Here is a 24945-nt window from a genome sequence, read left to right as displayed (position 1 = left end):
TCTCATCTTTAAAAAATTTGGAGAACTAAAGAGGACCCAGAGAAATGCAGCAGGAAAAAAAAAAGGGACTAGAGGTACTGTGCCCATCTTCAAATGTTGGGGTACAAGGATCTGGCATATGGGTAGCAGAAAAGCACGTGAAATCTGGACCATTCTGGAAAGTCAATCACAAAGGTATGCTGAGAGCAGATCGTAGGAGGCCTGGTTATTTTATACGAAGAGTTAAGGGAAGGCTTTACCCTTTTTTTGGATCAAAGATCCCTGTGATGATCTGTGGAACGCCCTGGAGCTGCTCCGCAGGAAAATACAAGGGATTACAGTTTCTAAAACCTCAGGGGTATTGTAAAGATTAAAACGAAAAACCCCTATCTTTAGCACAGTTCCTGGCACACAGGAAGCTAGATTTTATTAGCACTGTACTGCTCACACTTCACAAGTCCACCTCAACTCAAATAAGCCATAAAACATGGAGACTCAAGTATGAAGGCTAGAGCCGAAACAAATAATTTCGAACACTCCTCTCACGCCACTGTAAATCCAAGCGGCGCCCTGCGTCTGTCCTGCCTTTTGCTGGATGAGAGCCAAAAAGCCCAGCACGCAGCTCAGCCTAGCTTCCGAGGTCCCAACAGAGAAGGGTGCGGCCACCGCCACTTGGGGCCACCCACCCCGCAGCAAGAGCCCAGTCCCCGGCCCGCCCGGCCACCACGCCCACCTCGGCCAGCCCCGGAGCGTCCTGCGCCGTTACCGAAACCTTGCTCCTCGCTCAGCAACCGAGTCACCACGGGACCGGAAAAGGAAGGAAAGGGACAACGGCACTCCGACAGCTCGAAGGGCGGGCGTACGCAGCCTCCCTCGGCTCGGCCAGCCGTGGGGGATTCGGAGCGTCTCGGTCGCCATGAAAACAGGCCCCACCCCGGGGAGCGCGGCCCGTGGCTCGCGAGCACGCAGGCGCGCGATCCCTCCTGCGCACGCGCAGTGCTGCTCCGAGCCCGCCTGCCACGGTCGCCGGCGCCAGCGACGCCGTTGCCCCTGTCACTATGGCCCATTACAAAGTGAGAGGGGCGCGGCGTGGCTGGGCAGTACGGGCGGCAGCCAGCCGCTGGTCGGCTCCGGGAGGGAGTCGGGGCGCGCGCGTAGGTTTTGGGGGCCTGAGGCGGCGAGGCGGAGGCGGGTTGCTGGACTCCCCGCGCCTTCTCGCTGCCCTGGCCCCGGGCTCCGGTCTCTGACCCGCGGTGTCTCCTCAGGCCGCCGACTCGAAGCGCGAGCAGTTCCGGAGGTACTTGGAGAAGTCGGGGGTGCTGGACACGCTGACCAAGGGTGAGCATGGTCAGGCGAGGGTGCCTTGCGTCCCGGAGCTCCTCGGCGCGGCGCCCCTGCGGGCGGTGGCGTGCGCGGGGGCCGGGAAGGCAGCCGGGTGCGGCGGAGCGGGCCCGGGGTCGGCAGCGGCGCCCCGCGGGGAGGCTCGTTCGCACCGGCGCACCGCGCCGGGAGTGAAACTCCTGCAGCTGTTGCGAAGTCGCTCCAACTTTCGTTGCTCTGCCGTGAGCAGCCGCTGTGGATATGTTTAAGATCTCGAGATCCCGAGCCCTCCTTGCCTTACAGGTTTGCAGTCTTTAGAAGGTTCAGGAACAGATGCCGCCCGCACAAGAGGCAGTCTGGAAAATCATCCGATTTGAATGTGGGCTGTAAAGTAGCTGAGTGAGCCTAATTCCCCAAGTAGATTCATAGATGTTTGTGGCTTTTCAGTCCCGTCTATAGCAGTTCCTAGACTGTGTGGACTTTGTAAAGGACAGTTACAGCCAAAGACTTGAGGGCGTATCAAAATGATTGTAGTGTTCACACAAATAACACAAATTTACATCAGGCGCAGTGGTACACGCCTGTAATCCCAGTTCTTTGGGAAGCTGAGTCAGGAGGACAGATTAGTGAGACCCTGCCCGCAAATAAAAAATAAAAAGCGATGGGGATGTAGCTCTGTGAAGGACTTGGGTTCAAGTCCAGCCCGACACCTTCATTTCTCTCTTTAACCATTTTATTTAGGTATCTGTCTTAAACACTGGGGACAGAGCTGTAGGACAAAAAGGCCCTAGTGATGCCTGCCTGTAGCCCCAGCAGTCTGCGAGGCTGAGGCAAGAGGATTGCAAGTTTGAGTCCAGCCCGGGCAACTTAGCAAGACCCTATCTTAAAAATAAGTGGATAATAAAGAAATACATAGCATCAGCTAGTGGTACACATTAGCGACTAAAATAAAACCTAGCAAGAGTAGGGGATAGTGGGTAGCATTTTATGTAGTGTTGGGGGGCTTTCTTACAAAGTAATGTTTGAGCACACATTTGAATGAAATAGTGTATGATGTCAAGAGTTTCAGGAAATACTGGTTAAGCATCCCAAATCTAAAAATCTGAAATCCAAAATGCTCTAAAATCTGAAATTTTTGAGCACTGACTTGATGTCAAAGGTGGACAATCCCATACCTGACTGCATGACATGTCACAATCAGAATGGAAGTACACTAGAAACCCTGTGTAAAATTACTTTAAGTTATGTATGTAAGGTGTATATGAAGCATAAATGAATTGTCATCCCCCAAATCTCTCATTATGAAAACATTTAAGGGGGCTGGGGATTTAGCTCAGCGGTACAGTGCCTGCCTGGCAAGCACAAGGTTGTGAGTTCGATTCCCAGTACCAGAGAAGAACCAAACAAACAAACAAACAAAGAATATGAAAACATTTAAAAGTCTCGGAAAATCTAAAGTACTTCATGTCCTAAATATTTTGGATAAGGGATATTGAATCTGTGAAAGGCCAGAGTGGCTAGATGGGGTGAAAGCTAGAATGGTTAACAGGAAGGAGAGTGACAGTTATAGGAGATGAATGACTACACAGGGAGATGCACAATATAGAATTCCTTCCTGATGCCAGGCCTGGTGGTGCATGCCTGTAATTCCAGCACTAGAGAGGCCGAGGCAGGAAGATCTCTGGAAGTTAGAGGCCAGTGTGTTACATAGTAGTTAGTTCAAGGCCAACCTGAACATAGTGAGACCCTGTCTTAAAAAAAAAAAAAATTCCTTCAGGAGAGATTGGAAATCCCTGGAGGCCTCTTTTCCTTTGCACACTCTACCTTAACCCCCAACCTCCTTAGATTTCCAGCCTCTGTTATAACAACAGACAACATAGTATCTGTTGATAGGATTTGAAATTTGATTTTCAGCTTCAAACATAGACACCTTAACAAACTTATACTTTTATGCAGCTATTTCCAAGAGGATTTGAAAGTACTTATAACATTAAAACATTGGAAGAGGATGGCTAAAGTTTAAGATGATAAATCATTTGGGAGAAGAGGCATCTTAGTTATTTTGAACACTGTATCAACCTCTAAAAACCCTGGCTACTCAGGCAAAAAATGGGAACATGACTGGATATGGAGCTCTCCTTGTTTGACTAAAAGGAAGTATATTCATCTATAGAAAAGCTCAGGAAACTGAACATTTATATTATGTTTTGCAATTACCAACCTTGTAAATATGACTGAAGACATTTAGAAGCTGAAAGGAATGGGGTGGGAGAGAGGAGGAAAGGGCAAGAATATTAACATCTACAGCTTATAAAATTAGGATTAAGTAGAGATCAGTCGAAGTGAAGAAACAGGCTTGAGCGTATAATTTTACAAAATTAATCAACAGAGGCATAAGCATATTGTGACAGACATTGAAAGGCCAGGCAAGGATGAGAGAGAAGATAGTGGTTTTTACCAGTTTCTCAAAAACAAAATTCTATGAACATATTTCAGTGGACATTGTTAAAAGTAGTTGCCCATCTGATTCTTTAATACTACCTATATTATCTTAAATTATTAGAACTGGAAAACAAAAGGAACACATGTGAAATAGTTTAGGGCATCTTTGGGGTCTAGATATGCACTTTTGTATGTGTAGTTATATTTTTTGCTTTATCAGATTTTTCAGATTCAGAAGTGGTTAACCATTGGTTTAGAGAGATTTTATCTGAACAGTAAATCCCAGGAGGGATTTGTTCAATAGAAGCCAAGCAGGGGAGTGCTCACAAGAGCTAACAGATATGAAATCACACCCCCTGCCTGATTTGAGGATGCTAAGTGTAAAGTGGTTTGTGTTTATTTAGCACATTGTGTGTGAAACTTCATTCCTAAACATTTTGAATTGGAACCTTCTCCCAGTAACTACCACAGCCCTAGTAATTTCTCCCGTAAATTTTTTCATCTTTCTTTCTTTCCACCCCTGTATCACTCAAGTACAGGTCACTATCTTTTTTAACTGGATTGCCGTATCAGCCTCTACTGTTCTTCTTGCCATTATCCTTGTCTCACTTCAGTCTTCCGCAAATCAGGCAAGAGTGATCTGTCCCTTTTGTGCTTAAAGCCATTTAATCATGTCTGTGGTCCTTAGGATCACAGTCCAGCCAAGTTTGCATAACCCCCCACCCTCAGCCTGGCCCCTAACCACCTCTCTGGCTATATTATCTATAATTCAGTGCAGCCATATTGAAGTGTCAGTGCCTCAATATGTTGTTCTCATGCCCCGCGCTATCTCATTTTATCCAAAACACTCATCAGTAGTCTTAGGTCTTTCCCTCCCTCTAGGAAGCCTTCTCTGATGCCCTAGGCTGAGTTAAATATTCTTTCAGTGTGCTCCAGCAGCCTATTACCCAATATTGCTGTTTCAAACTCTTTGTCTAGCTCCTTGCTTATCCTTTGTAACTGGCCTGTAAATTCACTAGGAGCAGGGACCTTGTCTGTTTTGTTCACCACTACATGGATAGTCATAGCAGTATACCTGGCATATAGTAGACACTTAATATTTATTGAGTTATGGAATATAATTTCAGCCATTCAAATTTAAGACTTTTAATTGTTGCTTTTTTTGCTTTTTGATTTGCAGTGTTGGTAGCCTTATATGAAGAACCAGAGAAACCTAATAGTGCTTTGGAGTATCCTTTTCATCTTTGGAGTCCGAGAAAGGCCTTATTTTTGAAATTCTTATTTTTTCACATAGGTAGTAATAACCTTTAAAGTACTTTTGCTTATTGAAAAGGTTGTTTTCCTTTTAGTTCTTTTTTTGTTTGTTTTTTTGAGACAGGGTCTTGCCATGTAGTTCAGGCCTCCTCGAACTCACTATGTAGCCCAGGCTGGCCTCAAACCCATGGAGCTCCTCCTGCCTCAGCCTTCTGAGTGCTGGGAATACAGGTGTGCGCCTCTATGCCCGGCTTCCTTGGAGATCTGGATGATCATCTGGGTAAATATTGATGGATGCATGGGTGAATTCTGGTCAGGAATATTGATGCTACTCTGGGCTACTTCATTAGCTTCATGCAGTTATAAGAACTAAATTCTTAACAGTGATAATAAGTTTTTTAAAGCATCACTTAGGAGCTGCTACCCCAGAAAATCCAGAAATTGAGCTGCTTCGCCTAGAATTAGCAGAAATGAAAGAGAAGTATGAAGCTACTATAGAAGAAAATAAAAAACTGAAAGCAAAGGTAAATTTTTAAAAGGAATTCATTTTAAAAATAATTTCACCTCTACTGATTATTTGATGCCAACCTCACTAAAATGGACAGCCGAGGAAGGAGGGCGAGTATCGACGTGAGTCAAGTGCAAGGCAAAGTTAGGCCCCATCTGAAAAATCAAGAGAAGCTGTAACAGGACAAGCAAAGTGTGGTTAAGAAGAGGTTTTTGGGAACCTGCATCAACAAAAAGATGGAAACACTGGTTAATTCTGCTTATCAGCAAAGGGGTAGTTCTAAAATTCTTAATCAGTTTAGGTCAGTATGGGGCCACTCCTTAGTAAATGGCACCTCCTAGCGCTGTGCAGTGCACAATCTATACTGTTATATGTGGTGACCCTGGGTTAACAAATTTAAAGAATTACACTTAATTTTATCTACTGCTGAAGTTTGTTCTTTGTTTAACCATGAGAATTTTCATCAACTTCAGATTATCAGCTCTTGTCTTGGAAGTTGAATCACATAATGCATTTTATGTTACTGTAGATATTTCTTATAATGTGTTCTGTCTTCTGAACAACTCTGTGAGATATGTGAAGTAGGTACACATTTTATAGGTGAGGAAACTAAAGCACAGTGAACTCAATAAGCCTTTTAAGTCTGACAGCTATTCGGAAGAACACAAATCCTAGTGTTCTTGCAAGGATTCACAACTTAGTCTAAAAGAAATGTCCTACATTATCTAAGATTCCACAGTGTACAAGTGCTGGTTAACTCTCTGGCACCTCTTAAGTCAAAGACATCAGTTCGTATTCACTGACTGGCCATATATGGTATATAACATAGTATATAACCCCTTTCCTCTACTTTTTAGGGGAAATTGCAGTAAACCTTTTCGTAGAGGGAAAGAAAGTTCCTTACCATAAGTCACAGCATCTTTGGAAGATAAAGGTTATCTCACATCAAGAATTTGAACAGTTGACCCATTGACTAAAATTACAGTTTCCCAATAATATTAAAGGTTATCTGAAAAGGGCTGTTAATAGGTTTGATTGTATTAAATCTTAAATCACTGAATGACTTAAGCAGCATAGATATAGAAACTGATTACTGATTCAAGAACTAAATTGGATATAGTCTCATTTTGTTTTGTTAAGATTTTTAGAATAAAATTCATCTAAACTCCTCTGTCTTTGCCCCATAGCTTGCTCAGTATGAACCACCTCAGGAGGAGAAGCGTGCTGAATAGGATTCTTCTCAGTTGAAAAGACACTGAAAAATGGTTTTGTATGACTGGAATAGTTTGCATAGTATATAATCCTTTCTGAACCGATGCTATAAAACTTTTAATATGTTAAATTCACCTCTCACACTTTAAATGTTATAAACACATATACTTAGAATCACCAATAAAAACTCAATATAACTTTCTTTGGGTCTTAAAGCAGGAGAATCCAAAGTAAATCCGGAAGAAAACCTAAACAGCCATCTAACGCATTACCTTAAAAGACGTTCTATTTATTAGTCTGATTAGGAGTAATACTACTGGTTGTATTTTACCCAAGGACGTTTAGTGTGGAGCTGTTCCTTGGTTCAGTTCAGGATATGAGCATAGGTACAATCTTGCTTTACAATGAAGATAACAGTATTTATATTCCCTGTAGGCACCTGGAGAAATCTGTGACGTACGATGCTTTTGCATGGGTTCCCATGAATTTTCTGCTCTTGTTTATATAATGCGGAACAAGTAACTCTTCTTTGCCACCACTTTGCCTTAGATAACTATGTGTGTGCCAGTTTGAACTCTGACACCACTTTTTTCTTCTATGCAATTACGCCCTATCTGATAATGTTGCCTTGCTTTGCTGTGTGCTTTAGTGGGTCCTAGTTGCTCATTAGCCTTTGTGTGTTGTTCATTTTGCTTAATAATGCAGTTACCCTGATTGTGATTTATATAACGTTAAACAGGATCACACTGTTACCCTGCCTTACCTAGTTGCTTAGTATAGACAGAGGTAATATAATGTTCTGGGTTTATGCACAAGCTGGGATGAGAAGGGGAATGAGCCATTTATCATGGACAATTACACTTTACTGGTATAATTATATACTGTTTTTTTTTTCCTCGAAGTATTTTTCTAGCTTTGAATTCATTTTATCTTCATTATCCCTGTGAAGTAGGTGGGCATATATGAGGGGAGTCTGGGTGCTGAAGTTTTAGGCCAAAGACTGATACTAATACAAATTATTTACTAACTGTAGAACTCTGGGCACATTAACCACTCTGAGATTTACTTTCCTCATCTGTTACATGAGAAGAACATCTGTGTTGCCTACCTCACAGGGTTGTTGTGAGGGTCAAATGAGAATGTATGTGAAAGATTTGTAAGTGGTAATGCACTATATTCTTGTTTTTTAGTCTTTTTTCCTTTCTTTTGGAAGACTTGCTGTCAGATGCTTTGTTGATCACTTTTTTCCCTCACTGGTAGGTTGACATTTTAAAGAAGTGTTCCTATTTCATGTATTCTGTCCCTAGTGTTAAAAGAACCTGTTGTTATTCTGAGGATAAAGGGCTGAGCATATACAAGTCCCTGAGTTCAATCCCCAGCACTGCAAATTTAACCAGCCAAGCAGCACATCCAGTGAAAGCTGGTGTAACCAGCAAAGGCACTGAAACCTGCTGAAAACTGTGACTAAGCCATTTTAATCAGTCACGATTATAGGAATGTGGCAGTTGTCAGTCTTTTCTAGTCACAAGTTTGTTTTTGGAGGCATGCCAGATAGTACTAGAAGAAAATTCAGTTGGCTAGATTTCTCTTTTACCAATTTGAGTGCCTCCTACATGGACAGTAGTGGGCTAAGTGCTTGGTGTGGTAAAGATGATTTGAAGTAGGTTATGAGAAAAACAGTTACAAGGTGGGTTAGGATGTGCTGAGAGCCAGAGGAATAATAACACAGGACCCCATGAAGGTTTTGGTAGAGCGGGAGGACCTGGCTTCTTTAAGCAGTTGATATAGGAGTCCCTCTGTAGATACAGACAAGAGAAAGAAAAAACGTTTTTCCTGGATACCAGTCCTCATTTGCTTTTCTCTCATTGGATTAGTACTGATACTTATATCAGTGAGTGACTGTCTCTTGTACCATTCTTTTGGACAGCAAGGCAACCTATATTTATGTTTTTTTTTTTTTTTTAAATCTTTTTGAGACAGGGTCTCGCTGTCAGGCTGGCCTTAAGCTCACTTTGTAGCCCAGGCTGGTCTCGAACTCACAAGAATCCTCCTGCCTCAGCCTCCCGAGTGCTGGGATTGCAGGCGTGCGCCACCACGCCTGGCTGCAACATATAGTTTAGATAATCACACTTCAGGTGGAACTGACCTGCTTTAACTGCTGTACCAGCTAGTGATATTCAGGGTAGCCTGGCTTCTGGAGGAGCCCTTCAACATTTCTGTCAAGGATTTGAGTGAAGACTGTATTCAACAAGATGCTCAATGGGTTAGAAACTGGATCTCATCACTTCAGTTCCTGCTGCACTTCAGCTGCCTTATCTGTAAAATATAGATTTCACATCTTGCCTACCTCACAAGGTTGTGTAAGGATCAAATTAAATATAATGGACGTAAAAATGCCTTGTAAAATGTGAAGGACTGCAAACAGACCAGAGGGTAGTAATGCCAAATCTCTTAAGTGCTACAAAATCAGAACGGCTGGTGGGTAGACTATTTTGGAATACATTTTAAAATGATTATCAACCTGGAATACACAAACTGCTGGGCCCAGCTGGTTGAAATATCAAGACTTATATTTATGTTAGAAATGCAGTTTTCTAAAAGGTTAAGAAGTAGGATTGCTGACAGTATTAGTTCCAGTGATTATCAATGCGAACCACTTATACTCCAAGATACTTTAAAAACATTCCATTTTGTAAAGCATTGAAAGAAATATTTTCTAGGTTCTAAATAGTTACTCTGAAGGCTTATTGATTAGTATTGCTCTGTGGGTGCCAAACATTTGAAAGATGTTGACAAGTTTGGAAGAATGACCAATAAGGAAAGGGAATGTGCAAATATAAGTCAGTATTGTCCGATATGGAGGCCACTAGCTACATGTGGACAGTAAGTAAAAATTCAATTCCTCAGTCACTAGCAACATTTCTAGTCTGTGTTTTTGGCTACCATGTTGAAGAGTACAGATACAGAAAATTTCTGTCATCACAGAAGTTCTATTGGCCAGCATCACAGAAGTAATAATAAGGAACAGTTAAAGGAACTGAAGCTGTTTAGTGTGGAACAGAGAAGACTATCCTAGTGGGTAATGAGGACTGCAATTGAATATTTGAAGGACTTTTATGAAAAAGATTAAGATAATTCTCACTTGGTTGCATTTGTGACTGTTGGCTTAAATAAGAAAGTTTTTAAACAAAACTTTGCCACAGTGGGATTGTCTGCCTTTTGAGATGGTAAGTTTTCCTTCTTTGGCACTATAATTGACCCTGCCTATGGTTTTGCGTCTATGGATAAACCTATCATGGATCAAAGATATTTGGGGGAAAATGTGTTTGTATTGAACAGGCACAGACTTTTGTTATTATTCCCTATATAATACCGTCGTTATTTACATTATATTAGGATTATAATCAGTGTAGAGATAGAGTAGGAGGAGGATGTGCATTTACTGGGCCACTTTACATAAGGGACTTGAGTATCCTCTAGTCTGGGTTCTGCAAGCAATCCCCCATGAACACCCAAGGAGGATATATTTCAATGCATTTTACTGGGTGTGGTGGTGCACACCTGGAATTCCAGCCCCTCCAGAGGCTGAGGCAGGAGGATTGCAAGGAGTTCGAAGCCAGTCTGGACTACATGTTCAAGGCCATCTTGAACTACATAGCAAGGTCCTGGCTTAAACCTCACCCCTCAAAAAAAGTGTTACATGCATTCCACAAGTTCATCAGCCAGAGACATAAGGGTTGGGACAGATGACCTCTAAGGGTGTGTCCTGCCTTTAACTTCTAGTTTCACACACAAAGTCCAGGACCTGCATGAGTGTACTTTCCCTTCATAATCAAGAAGCCTCTTTGGAAGGTCAGGACCATTACCATCTTGCTTTTTTTTTTTTTTTTAAAGCGTATAAGACTGCATTAAGAGGGTCCTCTTGTCACACTCCCAGTTGTAGAGACTGAAGGATGAAAATTCCTTAGCTTTCTCAAACATATTTGATAACAAGCATGTGCTTTGGTTTGCTTTCATTATTCACTCCTTTGGACTCTTAACCTGAAGATCATAAACAATGCAACGTTCTAAGGGAGGGTGGAATTACTGGAGAATTAGACTGCCTAAATGAGAAAGGACCTTGAGTGCTGGTGAGTTTAAAGCGGCAGCAGTATCCATTGTCAGCAGCTTGCCTGCATTGATTCCGGTCTGGGTCTAGCTACCTGCCAGAACAAGCTATTACCACTGACCCATGGCTGCTTCGGTTGCCTTTGCCCTCTACTGGCTCCTCCTCCACATCTTCGCACATCCCAACCTATCCTACCATCTGGCTCTGCTCAGACGCCACCTCCTTACAGATTTTCTCACCCTGCTGATTCCTAAGCATTTCATCTATGCCTACAGCTTTCCCATGTAATATCTCGTACCAAGGCTACTTACGCAGAGGTCCGATCTCTGTTAATCCAAGCAATTTGAGGGCAGGCAGGATCTGAGTTGGTTCCAGTTCTGTGTACGTTAGGCACCCAGGACATCGCAGGCAGCAATAATGGTTGTGCGAGCACCATGGTAGGAGCCGGGCTATCGGCTCTTACCCAACTGCCCAGAGAGCGTCTACCTTTGCGGTGCTCCCGGGGACTGGAAAGAGGCTGGGACGCGACGGGCGAACAAGGCGCGTGCGGGAGGACTGCGACGCGCGTAAGCTGGGCCCCGGCCCGAGCCCTGGGAGAGGCGCGGCTGGACCGCCCTCCGCGTGACTCCTCCTCCCCCCGCCGCGGCTGCAGGTCAGGTGATTCCGGGCACGTGATGGGGTACCACCTACCCTGCTGCCTCCAAGTGGCGGCTCGGACTGCCAATGAGAGGCCGGGCTCTGTCTCGGGGCCTATCAGGCCCGGGCTAGGGGGCGGGCCAGACGGCGGTGGCGGCGCCCGGGGGCGGTGGCAGCGGCGGCCTGGGGAGGCGGCGGCCTGGCCTGGCCTGGCCTGTCAAGGCGCGGGCGGCGGCGGTCCAGCACCATGTCCCTGCAGTACGGGGCGGAGGAGACGCCTCTCGCCGGCAGTTACGGCGCGGCCGATTCGTTTCCAAAGGACTTCGGCTACGGCGTGGAGGAGGAAGAAGAGGAGGCGGCGGCGGCGGGCGGCGGCGTTGGGGCGGGGGCCGGCGGAGGCTGCGGCCCTGGGGGCGCTGACAGCTCCAAGCCCAGGATTCTGCTCATGGGGCTGCGGCGCAGCGGCAAGTCGTCCATCCAGAAGGTGAGCGGGGCCGCGCCGGCCCTCCCGCCCCCTCCGCCCGGTCCTCTCCCGTCTCTCCCGTCGCGGGGCTCAGGTGCCTGCGGCGTGGAAGCCGGGCGAGGGCGTCGGCCACCTGTCCCTGCCTGGCTCCCGGCGCGCTTTCTCTTCTCCCTGCGAGCGCAGAGCCGAGGCGCGGCCCGCGCGGCGACCCGGACCTCTGCGTCCACGCCCGAGTCAGCTGAGGCCCAGTGGGTCGCAGAAGGCGACCCGCAGAAGGCTGGAGGCAGGTGCCCGGGGCACCGCCCGATCGTCCACCCCCTGGACCCAGCCCCGGTGGCATCGATGGGCGAATCCGAGAAGTATCCTCCGGCCCTCACTTGGAGCGTGGGGGACTCCTTCTCACGCTCGCTGTCGCTCAGGTGACCAGAGTTTGCAGGGGTTCCCAGCCGAGCCCCGGGGAGTAGCGTCAGAAGGAGTTGTGACTCAGGCACTGGGCGTTTTAATACTTTTTTTAGTAGTTTGAAGGAGACTTCGCAGTTACATTACTGGGAATTGGGAATTATTAGTGCATCTATTTTAGTGCTTGACCTGGTGAGTGTAGTTCCTGGTGACAAGGAGACCTGTAGGTGTGTGGTTACAAAAATCTTCGGAGACTTCGAGAATGTTTTGCAGAGGGGACACCAGTCCATTTGGGTCGATCAAGTAGGAACCGAGGTTTGTATGCTTTTTAGTAAAGTGGCCATAGAGGCAGGCTTGACTTCTTCATCCCCATTACACACAGAGCTTCTAATTGAAGTACTTCCTTAGACTTTTCCACTCTGTTGCAGAGGTCTTCCCAAAATAAATCTCTGTGTGATATGTTGTAGAGAAGATATTTGAGAAAAGTAGCTTCCGAATTTCCTGGATTACTGCGCTTTATTTACCTTGCTTTTCACCTCTACAACAAGTCTTGTACACATTTGGTAAACTGATTGTAGTTCTCACGTGTTATCTCACTGACAGAATCTTGGAAGTAACTGTTTTTTTCTTTCTGCAAAGTAACAGTGCGAGACAAATTAGTTTTATGTTAGAATTGTATGGCTTGTTAGTATTGTGGTTCCTAAGTGGCCTTACCGTACCTTCTCAGGGGAGCTGCCTACTTGTTAACTCCCATAGGCCTTCCTCCCTCTTTGCACATTTTCACTTTCTATTTGGTTTATTACTGTCCTTGTTTTATTCCACGAGACTACAAATTCAGTGTAGGCAGGATCCAGTCCATTTTAATTTTTAATGTTCTTCAGAGCCTGAGGTAGGCATTCAAGTAGTTTTTGAATGAACAAAATTTCTTAAACTTAAGCTATGAGATGTTAACAATCTAGAAGTGGAGTTTGACAAGTTTAAATCCATGGGAAGTAAGAGAACAAGTGAAGGTGAGAGACTGTGATACAACTAGTACTGAATATGGTGCAGAGAAAATAACCAACAGTTTCAGCTTCAAAATAGACTGGATACAAATTAATTTGATGTCTTCTTTCATCAGGAATAAAGTGGATATAGCATTCAGTTCTTCAAATTTTAAAAATGTAGGATCAGTTATTTTAAAAGTGAATCCAACTTGGAATTTTGAATTTAAATTCTGAAATTGAAGTGTGATATTATTGTCTTTATTTTCCTCAACAGGTGGTGTTTCATAAGATGTCACCCAATGAGACTCTCTTTTTGGAAAGTACCAACAAGATTTACAAAGACGACATTTCCAATAGCTCCTTTGTGAATTTCCAGATTTGGGATTTTCCTGGGCAAATGGACTTTTTTGACCCAACCTTTGACTACGAAATGATCTTCAGGGGAACAGGAGCACTGATATATGTCATTGATGCACAGGTAGTTAGGAATAACGATACTTACTTCTTCTCCTTGATGGTGAAAAAGATGTAGGACAAAGGAAAGTTGTTTTATCTTTCATGTCATGTGCTAGTAGTTTATTTCTTTGCCAGTAGATTCCCTGACAGCGTAAGACATGCAGTTGCAGAGGTGCTTTGGGAGCACGTGTCCTTGTGCAATTTCCACAGTATCAGATGTTGTGAGATGTGGTTTATGTCCTTGAGTCCTGGTTAGTGAGCAGGTAGCATTGGCTGTCCACTTTCATTGGTTAGCAGATGCTGCTGTATTTTATTCACTGTTACTGTACTGACATTGATCACTGAAAGGATTCTGAAGTATAAAAGTGCCCATAATATAAAGGAATATGAGAACTGAGTCACTATATATTAGAGTGAATAGTTTTTTTTCAAAATGAATGTAATCCAACAAGAATTTATTAAGATCCCACCGTGTGGCGGGCAGTCAGATGAATGGGGTATGCTCCTATCTGTAAGAGGCATACTTTAAATAAGCTTAAAGTTAGCAATGCTGATTGATAGGCTTCATATGGGTGCTTTCACATACATGAGCTGTTTTAATCCTCACAGCATTGTGAGGTAGGTATTGTAATTCCAGCTTTACAGATGAGTAAACTGAGATCATAAGAGTTTAAGCAATTGCTTAAAGCCACACACCTAGTAAATGGCAGAGCTGGGATTACTTTGAAAAATTCTATTGGGAAGAAATGTCCATTGTCCTTTTCCTTGGTTTTATTATAGATATTAAAAATTATAGGTGTTAACTTGTAATTGAATTTTCTAGCTTAAGAAATTGAAGAGCCAGTTAAATTGGTATATCTGAATATTTATGAATAATTAGGATAATACTTTTTTTGTGGTTGGGGAAAAAGGTGGTTTGAGGCTTTCTTAACTCGTTTCTAAGATTTCTTTTTAAAAAATATTTTGTTCTGACTTACAGGATGACTACATGGAGGCTTTAACAAGACTTCACATTACTGTTTCTAAAGCCTACAAAGTTAACCCAGACATGAATTTTGAGGTTTTTATTCACAAAGTTGATGGTCTGTCTGATGATCACAAAATAGAAACACAGAGGGACATTCATCAAAGGGCCAATGATGACCTTGCAGATGCTGGGCTAGAAAAACTCCATCTTAGGTAACAACATGTGTGTTTGATATGAGAGCCCTGTAAATGTATTCCCATCTCTGTCATTACAACACTGGCTTTCTGTTGCTTGTGATGTTAACATTACTTGTAATGTTTCTGATCTCCAAGCTGTTTTGGGAATGTGGTGTTATTGAGAAGTAACTTTTTCCCCCTTTTCATTTTCCTGAAGACTGAAGTCATGTGAAATGTTTTCATTGGTGTTTTTTGCAAATTCATCTCAAGAGACTGGAGTCAGGCTGTTTCCTCATGGCAGAAATCTGCTTTGGGACTTCCCTCCTCTTGATTTTGTCACTTTCCCTCCCCCACTCCTTTGCCTGAGTGCAAGGAATCTGTCACATTTGTTGTTGAATTGTAGTTTGAGTCTTCATTGTATCTTTCTCTGTTGGAAGAGCCTCTTAAAGGAGGCACATTTTCAATTCTGGGCTGATTCTCATGTATCTTAGTTTCAGTATATGTGCTACCAAAACAAGCACAGTATATCTTAGTTTTAAAAACACTTTATACTTTGATGAAACTCTAAGGTTTGGGTTAAGGCAGTTTATCCTATAAATTTGCAGTGCTGTTATTAAGTTTAAAAGACGACTGGTTTATAATTAAATGTTAAGAAATAACTGTTAAAGAACATCTAATAGGATGATGATGGTGTATTGTGTTCTAAAAGTATATGAGGAATATTGTTATACATCTTACCCCCTTTTTTTTGAAGTACCCAAGAAAATGTTCTCAGCGATACCTGCAGTGTAAAGGGGAAGCAGAGAAGAATAATAGTGCAGTGATTTGCCTTTCCCTTGTCTGTTACAGTGATTCCTTATAGGCTCAAGCCAACCCTCTTCCTGCGCTTAGTATTCCCCAGGTTTCAGGCTCCAAAATCATCTTCTTTTAGCAAACTTAGAAAAGTCTCATTGACCTCTAGGTTGCTTGAATTAAAATTTTAAAGCTTTTATAGAAACCCAGAATCCACCATTATTTGTAAAAGTGCCTCCCTATAATATTCCTCAATCTTTTCTTTTTAGAAATCCACTATTAATTTTGGAACTTCATGATTCTTCTTACTGCATGCCTGTTTCAGGCCATCCCAGAACCCTAGACCATGTTAACCTCAGCAGAATATTGCTTCCAACTTTAATTTTTAAATTGTTTATTTGTCTTTGTGTGTGTGTGTGTGTGGTGCTGGGGATTGAACCCAGGGCCCTCATGCAAGCTAGGCAAATATTCTTCCACTGAGCTACACTTCCTTGCATCACACTTTTATTTAGTACTAATAGGTCTATGGATGAGGCTCTGTTTGATTTCCAGTTTCTAGAAACTCAGCTTTGTAAAATGTCCTGTGAGGATGCAGGTTCTCCCTGTCCCCACCTACCTACAAAGAGAAGACTCTGCTTGCTCTGCTAATCTTTTTGCCTAAAGGAAATGGTGTAAAATGGTGTTCCTTTTTCCTAGTGCTTGTGAGATCATTTGTCCTTACCTGCCTCATTGCTTTCACACCTGGAGCGGAGCCCTTGCTTGCATAGGATTACATTCTTACATCAACTCTTTGAAAGTATCTGTAAATTACCTATAAGGTGGTAAACATAATTCTTTATCTCTAATTTATAATATGTATGTATAAATGTGTCATGAATATAATTATATAAAGACGATTATACTCCTAAGTGAAAAAAGCAGATAGAATTGTTCACAGTATTAAAATTGTTAGAGGTCCATTTCTTTCATTTATACATGTTTTATGAAATCTATGTATGTTCTCTGCTGTATATCCTTTTAGGTTGGCAGACGCCTGTTTTCCATAGGGCTCCAGCTTTCACCCACCCCATTATACTGTTTACCTAAATTCTAAGCACCAGTTGCATTTGTTCATTTGTAGGCAGTTACAGTACTCACAAGCACTCTTCAGGGCATTAAATTTGCCCCTGTGAGCAAGACTGACAAAAGTCTCTTTCCTTGTGGAGCTTATATTCTGGTGAATAATAGCTCAAAAGCACATATAAATAATTGGTACAATTTTCTTTTTTTGGTACCAGGAGTTGAACTCAGGAACTTATGCTTGCCAGGCAGGCACTATACCACTGAGCTATATCCCTGGTCCCTAATTGGTACAATTTTAAGGACTTACCAATGCTTTGAGGAAAAATTAGGGTGAAGGGATGGAAAGTATCAGGTACAGGATTTTTTTTTTTCCCGATACCGGGAATTGAACTCATGACCACGCGCTTGCCAGGCAGGCGCTGTGCCGCAGAGCTAAATCCCCAGCCCAGGTATAGGATTACTATTTTTTGAGGACATGTCATTTTAGTAGAAACCTGGATTATATTTTTTAATAAGTCACCTATTTCTTCTAGCTTTCTCTCAGGTTTTAATCTTGATTTTTATCTCAAGTGCTTAAGAAACCAAGCTTTAGGGGTCAGGTTGCAAGGAGTTAGGCACACATTGAGATTCTGCATCTGGAAGTGCTTCCCTGGGTGCTGCCTTAGTTGCCCTCTGTGAAAATATAGTAAAGCAAATGATCACCACAGGCCAGGTGTGAAACTGCACTTGTAATCTGGAGAAATGGGGAAGGTAGACAAGATTGCCTTTACTTGAACCTATTGAACCTCATTGTACATGTAGTTGTCACTAAACTTAACCACTTCACGGTTTAGCCAAGCAGATAGCACGTGTGTTACGTGCCATCTCAAATGTCACTTGGGCATGTGCCATTTCAACCAATTTATGTATTGAATAAATTTGATAAAATTGTCATTCTGATATTTTCTCTTATGTTATAAAAATTAATAAAGTATGCAAATTTTTGGTCATTCTGTATTTAGATAATTGGGCTGGGAAGTGGTTAGGTGTTTTGTACATTAATCTTTCTGTGTTGTATTTTTCAGCTTTTATTTGACTAGTATCTATGATCATTCAATATTTGAAGCCTTTAGTAAGGTGGTGCAGAAACTCATTCCACAGCTGCCGACCTTGGAAAACCTATTAAATATCTTCATATCAGTAAGTGAGCTGCTTCATTCACTCTAGTTTCTGTTTTCATTGTTAAACATATTTGTGTTTCCAGATTCTCACAAAAATGGGCCTTGAATTAGCTTAAATAGCATGCAAATAAATAAGGGCATAAAGTACTTTGTCTTTGAGTTATTTTGTGAATTCTTAGTACTATCCTCCCTTTTGTTTGTAAGGAACAGCTGAAAAATTTCCTTGTACTTTCTCAGTTAAAATCTTCATGATACTTGTTTCCTGTAAAAAGAGTAGTAACTAGAAAAGACTAAATCTTGGGAATGTAGCTTAGTTTAATATAAATCTCCACCTCCTTAGAGGTCATGTTGAGAAATTTTCCTTTCCTCGCTAACTATAATTTTTGTATCATATGTTAACATTCTTACTTTGAGGATCCAGCTTAAGAAAAAAAAACGGATTGTCCCCCGGTAAATTCAACATGTATCTGTTACATTTTCCAAACATTACTTTGGAAGAACTCAATGTGTGGTGACCCCACTCTAACACTTGAGGGTTTTGGGTTGTGCTAGATGTTGATATCAAACTGTAATTCTTTGTTTTGATAATTGCTCGCATAAAGAGTTTCTGGTAGCAAGGTCATTCAAACCAGAGATTGATTATGATAATAAAAGATTAAAAATGTTGTATAGCTTAGCTTGATTCCCCACCCTTTGCTCCCATTAGGAATTGAACCCAGGGCTTTGCACTTAGCTACACCAACAGTCCTTCATTATGTTTTTTAATTTTGAGATGAGGTTGCTGAATTGTTAAGTGGCCCAGGCTGGGCTTGAACTTGTGATCCTCCTGCTTCTGCCTCCCAGGGTGCTGGCATTTCAGGCATGCACCACTATGTCCAGCTGTATAGCTTGAGTTTGGGGAATTTTTTTGTTAAGTTTTTGGTGATGCCTTGGGAAATTAAGCAAAAAAGAGAAAGAAAAACATTTGACTTGTGCAGTTATGTCAGTAACTTGAAGCAGAGAAATAATTCCACTTTTCATTCTTTGGATAATAGAAGTGTATCTCAACCAAATACTGTTTGTGTTCTGGCATTGGGTTGTATAATTAAATATGATCTTGGATATTAGTCAATAAACTGTAAATTGTGATTCTTAAAAGAAACTGAACACTTCCTAATTTTGTTTTTCCAAGAATTCAGGTATTGAAAAAGCTTTTCTCTTTGATGTTGTCAGCAAAATCTACATTGCGACAGACAGCTCCCCTGTGGATATGCAGTCTTATGAACTTTGCTGTGACATGATTGATGTTGTAATTGATGTGTCTTGTATATATGGGTAAGTTATATACATGTTTCTGTAGGAATTCCGATAAGCATATTTGCCTCAAAGTCCTAAAAACTATTGCAGCAGATAAGCTGGATGAGGCGACACACATGCCTGTGACAGTTTGAGGCCGGCCTGGGGTACATAGTGAGTTCAAGCCAGCCTGAACTACATAGCAAGACCTATCCCAAAAAAACCCGAACAACCAAAACCAAAACATGACACTAAATGCTTTAAATACTTTTTTTGAGCAAGTTTTTTAAGGTCATTAGTATATGTTAATTTCTTCATTTTATGAATCACCAAAAGCAAATCTGTCTAATCAGACTTTGAATAGAACTTGGATTTTTTTTCTGTTTTAGCACTGGGGATTATATTCAGGGACTCTGATATAGTAGGCGAGCAATGTTCTACTCATGTACATCCCTCCCTCCAGAATATACCTTTCTTCCTTCTTTTTCCTGCTAGTGTGTAATTCTAGATCATATACTGGCTTGGCATTAGAAGATTCGCAGCTTCTTATGGCTGCAGGTTGTGGTACGTAGCAGTGATGGTGAACCTTGTAGAGCTTTCAGTGATACAAACAGTGCGCTGCAGCATGCATGCTGTAGGTTGCCACCACTGGTGTAGGAGGTCACTGTCAGGGTTGTCTCTGTCAGAGCCTCTTGTCACAGTTAGTGCCTGTTCTCAATTTCCATGTAGCATAGAACATGATTTACTCAGTGTCTAACTATACGTTGAGAATACTTAGCACTTATGACTTCCTCTCCTCCAGTCAAAAGGAAGTAGTTTTCTTTTCTTTTTTTTTTTCCCTTGTGGTGTTGGGGATTGAACCCAGGACCTGGTGCATGCTAGACAAATACTCTTCCACAGAGCTACATCGCAGCCTGGAAACGGTTTTTTTAAATGTTTTTTTAAAAAGGTGACATTTATTTCACCATCACTCTGCCTTCCCAAATCAACTTTATTAATACTAGATAGGCAAGATACTGGAAACCGCATGGAATTAAGTTAAAACACTATATTTGGCCTTGACTTCACTAGGAGGCCACTTTACCTTTAATAAATTTCAGTTTTTGTATATTTAAAATGGGCATAGTTTTACTTCTATTTAGTTTACTTTGACTTACTGTAGAAAGGAGTTAAAGTGGCTAAATAGGACTATAGTACTAATTCCTGTTATCTGAGTTGTTATGAGGATTAAATTAATGTATGAGGGGCGTGAGGGGTGGACGCCTGTAATCCTAGCACTTGGGAGGCTGAGGCAGGAGGATCCCTGTGAGTCTGAGGCCAGCCTGGGCTACATAGTGAACTCAACGCCAGCCTGCACTACAAAGCAAGAGTCTGTTTCAAAAACAAATAAACAAACAAACAAAAAAACCCCAAATAACTAGCTCCAAGGCTTGATGGGCTCACTCCTGTAATTCCAGCACTCTGAAGCCTGAGGCAGGAGGTCACTGTGAGTTCAAGACCAGCCTGAAGTACTAAAATAGCAAGACTCAAGAAAAACAACAAAAAAACCCCCAATAAAAATAAAATTGATTTCTAAAAAAAAAAAAATTAATGTATGAAGGAGGTATAAGGTTCAGAATCATTTAAAAAAACTTCTCTTCATGGAAAACATAGTAAATACAGACAAGTAAAAACAGGAGAAAAAAAGCATTGTTTTCTACGAAAACCAACTACTGTTAACATTTTCTTTTTTCTGGTACACGATTCGAACTCATGACCTCGTACTTGCCAGAACATTCTCTTTTTAAAGTATTTCCTTCAGCTTTTTTTGAAGGCAAATACTGCTTTTTTAAAAAGGCTCTTAGCAATAGCTAGACAACTTTAACTTTTGCTAAGCAAGTACATTAAAAAAGATTTAGAAGCTGAGTGTGTGTGGTAGTACATGCCTGTAATCACAGCCCTTGAGAGGCTGAGGTGGGAGGATCCCTGTGAGTCTGAGGCCAGCCTAGGCTACATAGTGAGTTCAAGACCAGCTTGAACTGCATACCAAGACCCTGTCTGAAAAACAAAAAACAAAACCAAACACCCTCCCCCAAGAAGAACCTTTTAGAACCTACCTCTTTAAAAATTGTGGACTCAACATAATTTCTGTTGGTTTCCAGCTGCGACTGTTTCTGTGTAGTCCAGGAATTTTCTGGCTTTTGTGAGGAAGCCAAAAATAAAAAGGCTTGTTGAGCAAAGCTTTGATAAGCCTGACTTGGTGACTGTTCCTTAAGGAAACTTGCTGAGGTGGCGGCAGGTCCAAGAGGGCCAGAGGAGGCAGCTCAGCTGAGCCTACAGAGTACAGTACTTGTAATCCCAGCACTCCGAGGCCGAGGCAGCAGGTCTACAAGTTCAAGGCCAGCCTGGGCTACAGAGTTAGACCCTTTCTAAGGGCGGGTAGGGGTGGAGGAAAGAATACACTGTGACACTCTGAGTAGCCCCATCTGGCAGAATGTTGGAAATGTAATTTCCTTGGTGAAGATCTACGTGTATTTTTGCTTTTTCCTCCAAATTCTGATTACCTATGATAGTAATGGATGGGTGCGGAACTTCTGGTGGTTTTTAATAAGAATTCTTGAGATTCTGTATTTGTGGTCTCTACATCTAAATGACAACTATGTTCCAGTATGTTTAAGCCAGTAATTTGCTTTCTCAGAAGAAATTTAGGAATCTAAATGGGGAGACTTGTCATTGGGTGCATTAAATGTGACAGTGCTGAAGAGTACTTTCTTTCAAAATAGGTTAAAGGAAGATGGAAGTGGAAGCGCTTATGATAAAGAGTCTATGGCGATCATCAAGCTGAATAACACCACTGTCCTTTATTTAAAGGAGGTGACTAAATTTTTGGCATTGGTCTGCATTCTTAGGGAAGAGAGCTTTGAACGGAAAGGTAATGGTATTTTTGTTTTTGTTTTTGTTTTCCGGTACCAGGAATCAAACTCATGAACTCACGCTTGCCAGGCAGGCGCTGTGCCGCTGAGCTAAATCCCCAGCCCTGGTAATGGTATTTTAAAAAGCTGTTATATTCTTTGTTGTAACTTCTCAGGTTCTCAAAAACAGTAAAAAGTGGTATTTCAGTGTTAGATAAGTGGTTATGTTAAAAAACCAGCTCAAATGACTTTGGCCCCGTCCCTTCTGTGTCTAGTTCACGGGATCTCTCTCCTTCCTTTGATCTTATAGTTTAAATCAAGTTTTTTATTCCAGGCCTCTTTGTTTCAGATCAGTTTCATTCCATCTGAACCCGTTACTAACCTGTTTCTCCAGCGGTGACCAGGTCACCGTCTCTGCATTCAGTGGCCTTTCCTCATTGCACGGCTTCTTCAGCCTTCAGAAGCATGTGACTGCATCAGCCGCTCCTCTCTCAAAGCTTGCTTTCCCTTTGCCTCCCTCCAGCCGAACCCTCTGGGTTATTTTGTGTTTCTCTGATTGCCTCTCCAGTTTCCTCTGGCACTGTTTTTCCCAATCCTGTGTTCTTCAGAGTCAGGTCTTTTCTGCTTGCAGCTTGACTATCTCTCCAAGTCAGCTCCTCCAGTCAGTGGTTTTGCTTAATCCTTTTGTCTGTGGATGGTTGAAAATTCCCATCTCCAGTTCTTTTTTTTTTGGTACCTGGAATCGAACTCAGGACCTTGCACTTGCCAGGCAAGGCGCTGTGCTGCTGAGCTACATCGCTACATCCCTGGCCCTGTCTCCAGTTCTTACTTCCCATTCTCTGTTTGGAGCTATTAGTGAGACGTCTTCACTGAAATATAAGTATTGATGTCTTGGCCATTGTGTCAGTCATCAGCTGATGACTGTCTTCCGCCCTGTTTCATGATTCTTGGCTGCCCTACTTCAGACACACAGCTTTTTGTAAAATCAGAAATGTATGTCGTCACTTTGGAGATGAAAACTAAAATATGACAAATACAGTTGAGTTCTTTGTGTATTGCTGTCATTTTCTGCTTTGTGTTATATATGTTTTAGTTTTCCTATGCGTGGTTTATTCATTTATTTATATCTATCCCTAAACACTACAGACTATTTTGTACCTTTGTGTAAATGATGTCTAAATAGAAGTTGTCTGCTGCCACTTGCCTGTTTCTCTTCAAAGTTGTGTTTGCGAGTTACTCAGATTGACAGCACAGTTCCGGTTCATTCATTCTCACTGCCACATACTATCTGTGAGTTGAGTGTGCAGTACTTCTTCTTGTTGCGGGAAGTTTAGATTATTCTAAAAATTAAAAATAGTTTTGTGACAAATTCCCGTGAATAATTTTGTCTTTGCATGCACTGAGAATCTGTATAGGGTTCTAAACCGAACTGCTATCCAAAGTGGCTTTACTATTTTGACCCTGTCATTATTGTATCGGAGTCTTTACGACTTCTTGTTCTTGATGATAATGTTTGATGTTGGACTGTTTTAATTATTGTCAGTCTGTTCAGGATAAAATGGTTATCTCATTTGGTCCTCTTCATACTTCTTTGGCAATTTACTTGTTTATATACCTTTAAAAAAATTTCTTTTTGTGGTGCTGAGGATTGAATCCAGGGTCTTACGCATATGCTAGGCAAGTGCTCTACCACTGAAGTAAATTTCCAGCCCTGCTAATTATTTCTAGCCATTCTACTCTTAAGATTTTTTATTTTTTTATTTTTATTTTTGTCTTTCTTTTTGAGACTGGGTCTTGCTATGCAGTTCAGGCTGACCTTGAGCTCACTTTTGTAGCTCAGGTGAATCTTGAACTCACAACGATCCTCCTGCCTCAGCCTCCTGAGTGTTGGGATTCCAGGCGTGCGCCACCACTCCCAGCAAGATTTTTTTAAAAGAACTTTTGGTTGTGGAAATTTCCCAGTGTGTATAAAAGTAGACCAGCACGGTGAATCTCCATGCGCTCGTCTCCCTGCTTCATTCATTTACCTGTATTCGGCTTTGTTTCGTGTTCTTCCTCTCTCCATGCAGTTATTACTATATTTTTACTCTTTGTTGTGGAAACTGTCAAGTGTACGAAAAAGTACAGAAAATAGTATAACCTTTTAAAAAAGAATCTGTCGACCAGATTCAACAATTATCAAAATCATAGCCATGTTACTTTATATCTTTCTCTTCTGTATCATTTTGAAGAAACTCTCTGACATTTAATCATATTGTTCATATGTATTATAGTAGGCATTTTTGAAAAGTTAATGCTCTTTTAAAAATGTAATAATGTTAGTATTAGTAAACAGAAAATTAACAGTAATTTAATAGTATCATTAAACATCTGGCTAGTGTTCAGTTTCTTTGTAAAAATTTTATTGTACAATTAATGCAGAAGTGTTCTTTTGAGATGAGATCTTGCTCTGTTGCCCAGACAGCTCTTAACTGCTAGGCTGAAGCTATCCTTGCGCCTCAAATTCCAGAGTAGCTGCGAGTGTAGGGATGTGTCACGTGCCTGACTCAGGGTCAGTTTCTGTAGTTAAATTGGCCAAACTTGTCTTTGTAGTTTTTTTCCCTACTTTGGCAATGCTGGGGATTGAACCCAGTGCCTCAAGAATGCTAAGCAGGCACTTAGGGATATTCTCAGCCCTGTGTAGTTTTTTCTTTTCTTAATACACAGGACCGTCTTAATTTGGCTCTAACCTCCTCACTCAGACTTGATTCTCAGCACTTCTCAGCAGCAATTCTCATATGGCCGTCTCTGCGGTCAACCCAGTTTCCTGCCTTCCTCCTGTGCTGTATGTGCTCACTGCCAGTTCTCTGCAGTTTTCTT

The 24945-nt window shown here is 41.9% G+C and overlaps 2 protein-coding genes across 2 annotated transcripts in view; both read left to right on the top strand.

Annotated features, from left to right (window-relative positions):
• The first annotated feature begins 965 nt into the window (after positions 1-965).
• Positions 966-7889, top strand: Mycbp (MYC binding protein). Its single transcript, XM_005395230.2, has 5 exons — positions 966-1052; positions 1245-1317; positions 4922-4970; positions 5390-5519; positions 6691-7889. Exons 1-5 carry the CDS (start codon positions 1038-1040, stop codon positions 6733-6735), a joined length of 312 nt encoding a protein of 103 aa, XP_005395287.1. The 5' UTR covers positions 966-1037; the 3' UTR covers positions 6736-7889.
• Positions 7890-11618: 3729 nt separating this feature from the next.
• Positions 11619-24945, top strand: part of Rragc (Ras-related GTP binding C) — a 16911-nt gene continuing 3584 nt past the window's right edge. Inside the window, exons 1-6 of the mRNA XM_005395231.2 lie at positions 11619-11943; positions 13582-13785; positions 14743-14942; positions 17825-17939; positions 19092-19234; positions 21958-22106. Coding sequence (XP_005395288.1) covers positions 11707-11943; positions 13582-13785; positions 14743-14942; positions 17825-17939; positions 19092-19234; positions 21958-22106 — 1048 coding nt within the window. The 5' untranslated portion in view covers positions 11619-11706. The remainder of the gene's footprint in view (positions 11944-13581; positions 13786-14742; positions 14943-17824; positions 17940-19091; positions 19235-21957; positions 22107-24945) is intronic.

Source organism: Chinchilla lanigera, unplaced genomic scaffold (genome assembly GCF_000276665.1).
Source record: "Chinchilla lanigera isolate Chin_1 unplaced genomic scaffold, ChiLan1.0 scaffold00051, whole genome shotgun sequence".
Taxonomy (NCBI): domain Eukaryota; kingdom Metazoa; phylum Chordata; class Mammalia; order Rodentia; family Chinchillidae; genus Chinchilla; species Chinchilla lanigera.
This window is presented reverse-complemented; position numbering and strand designations above follow the sequence as displayed.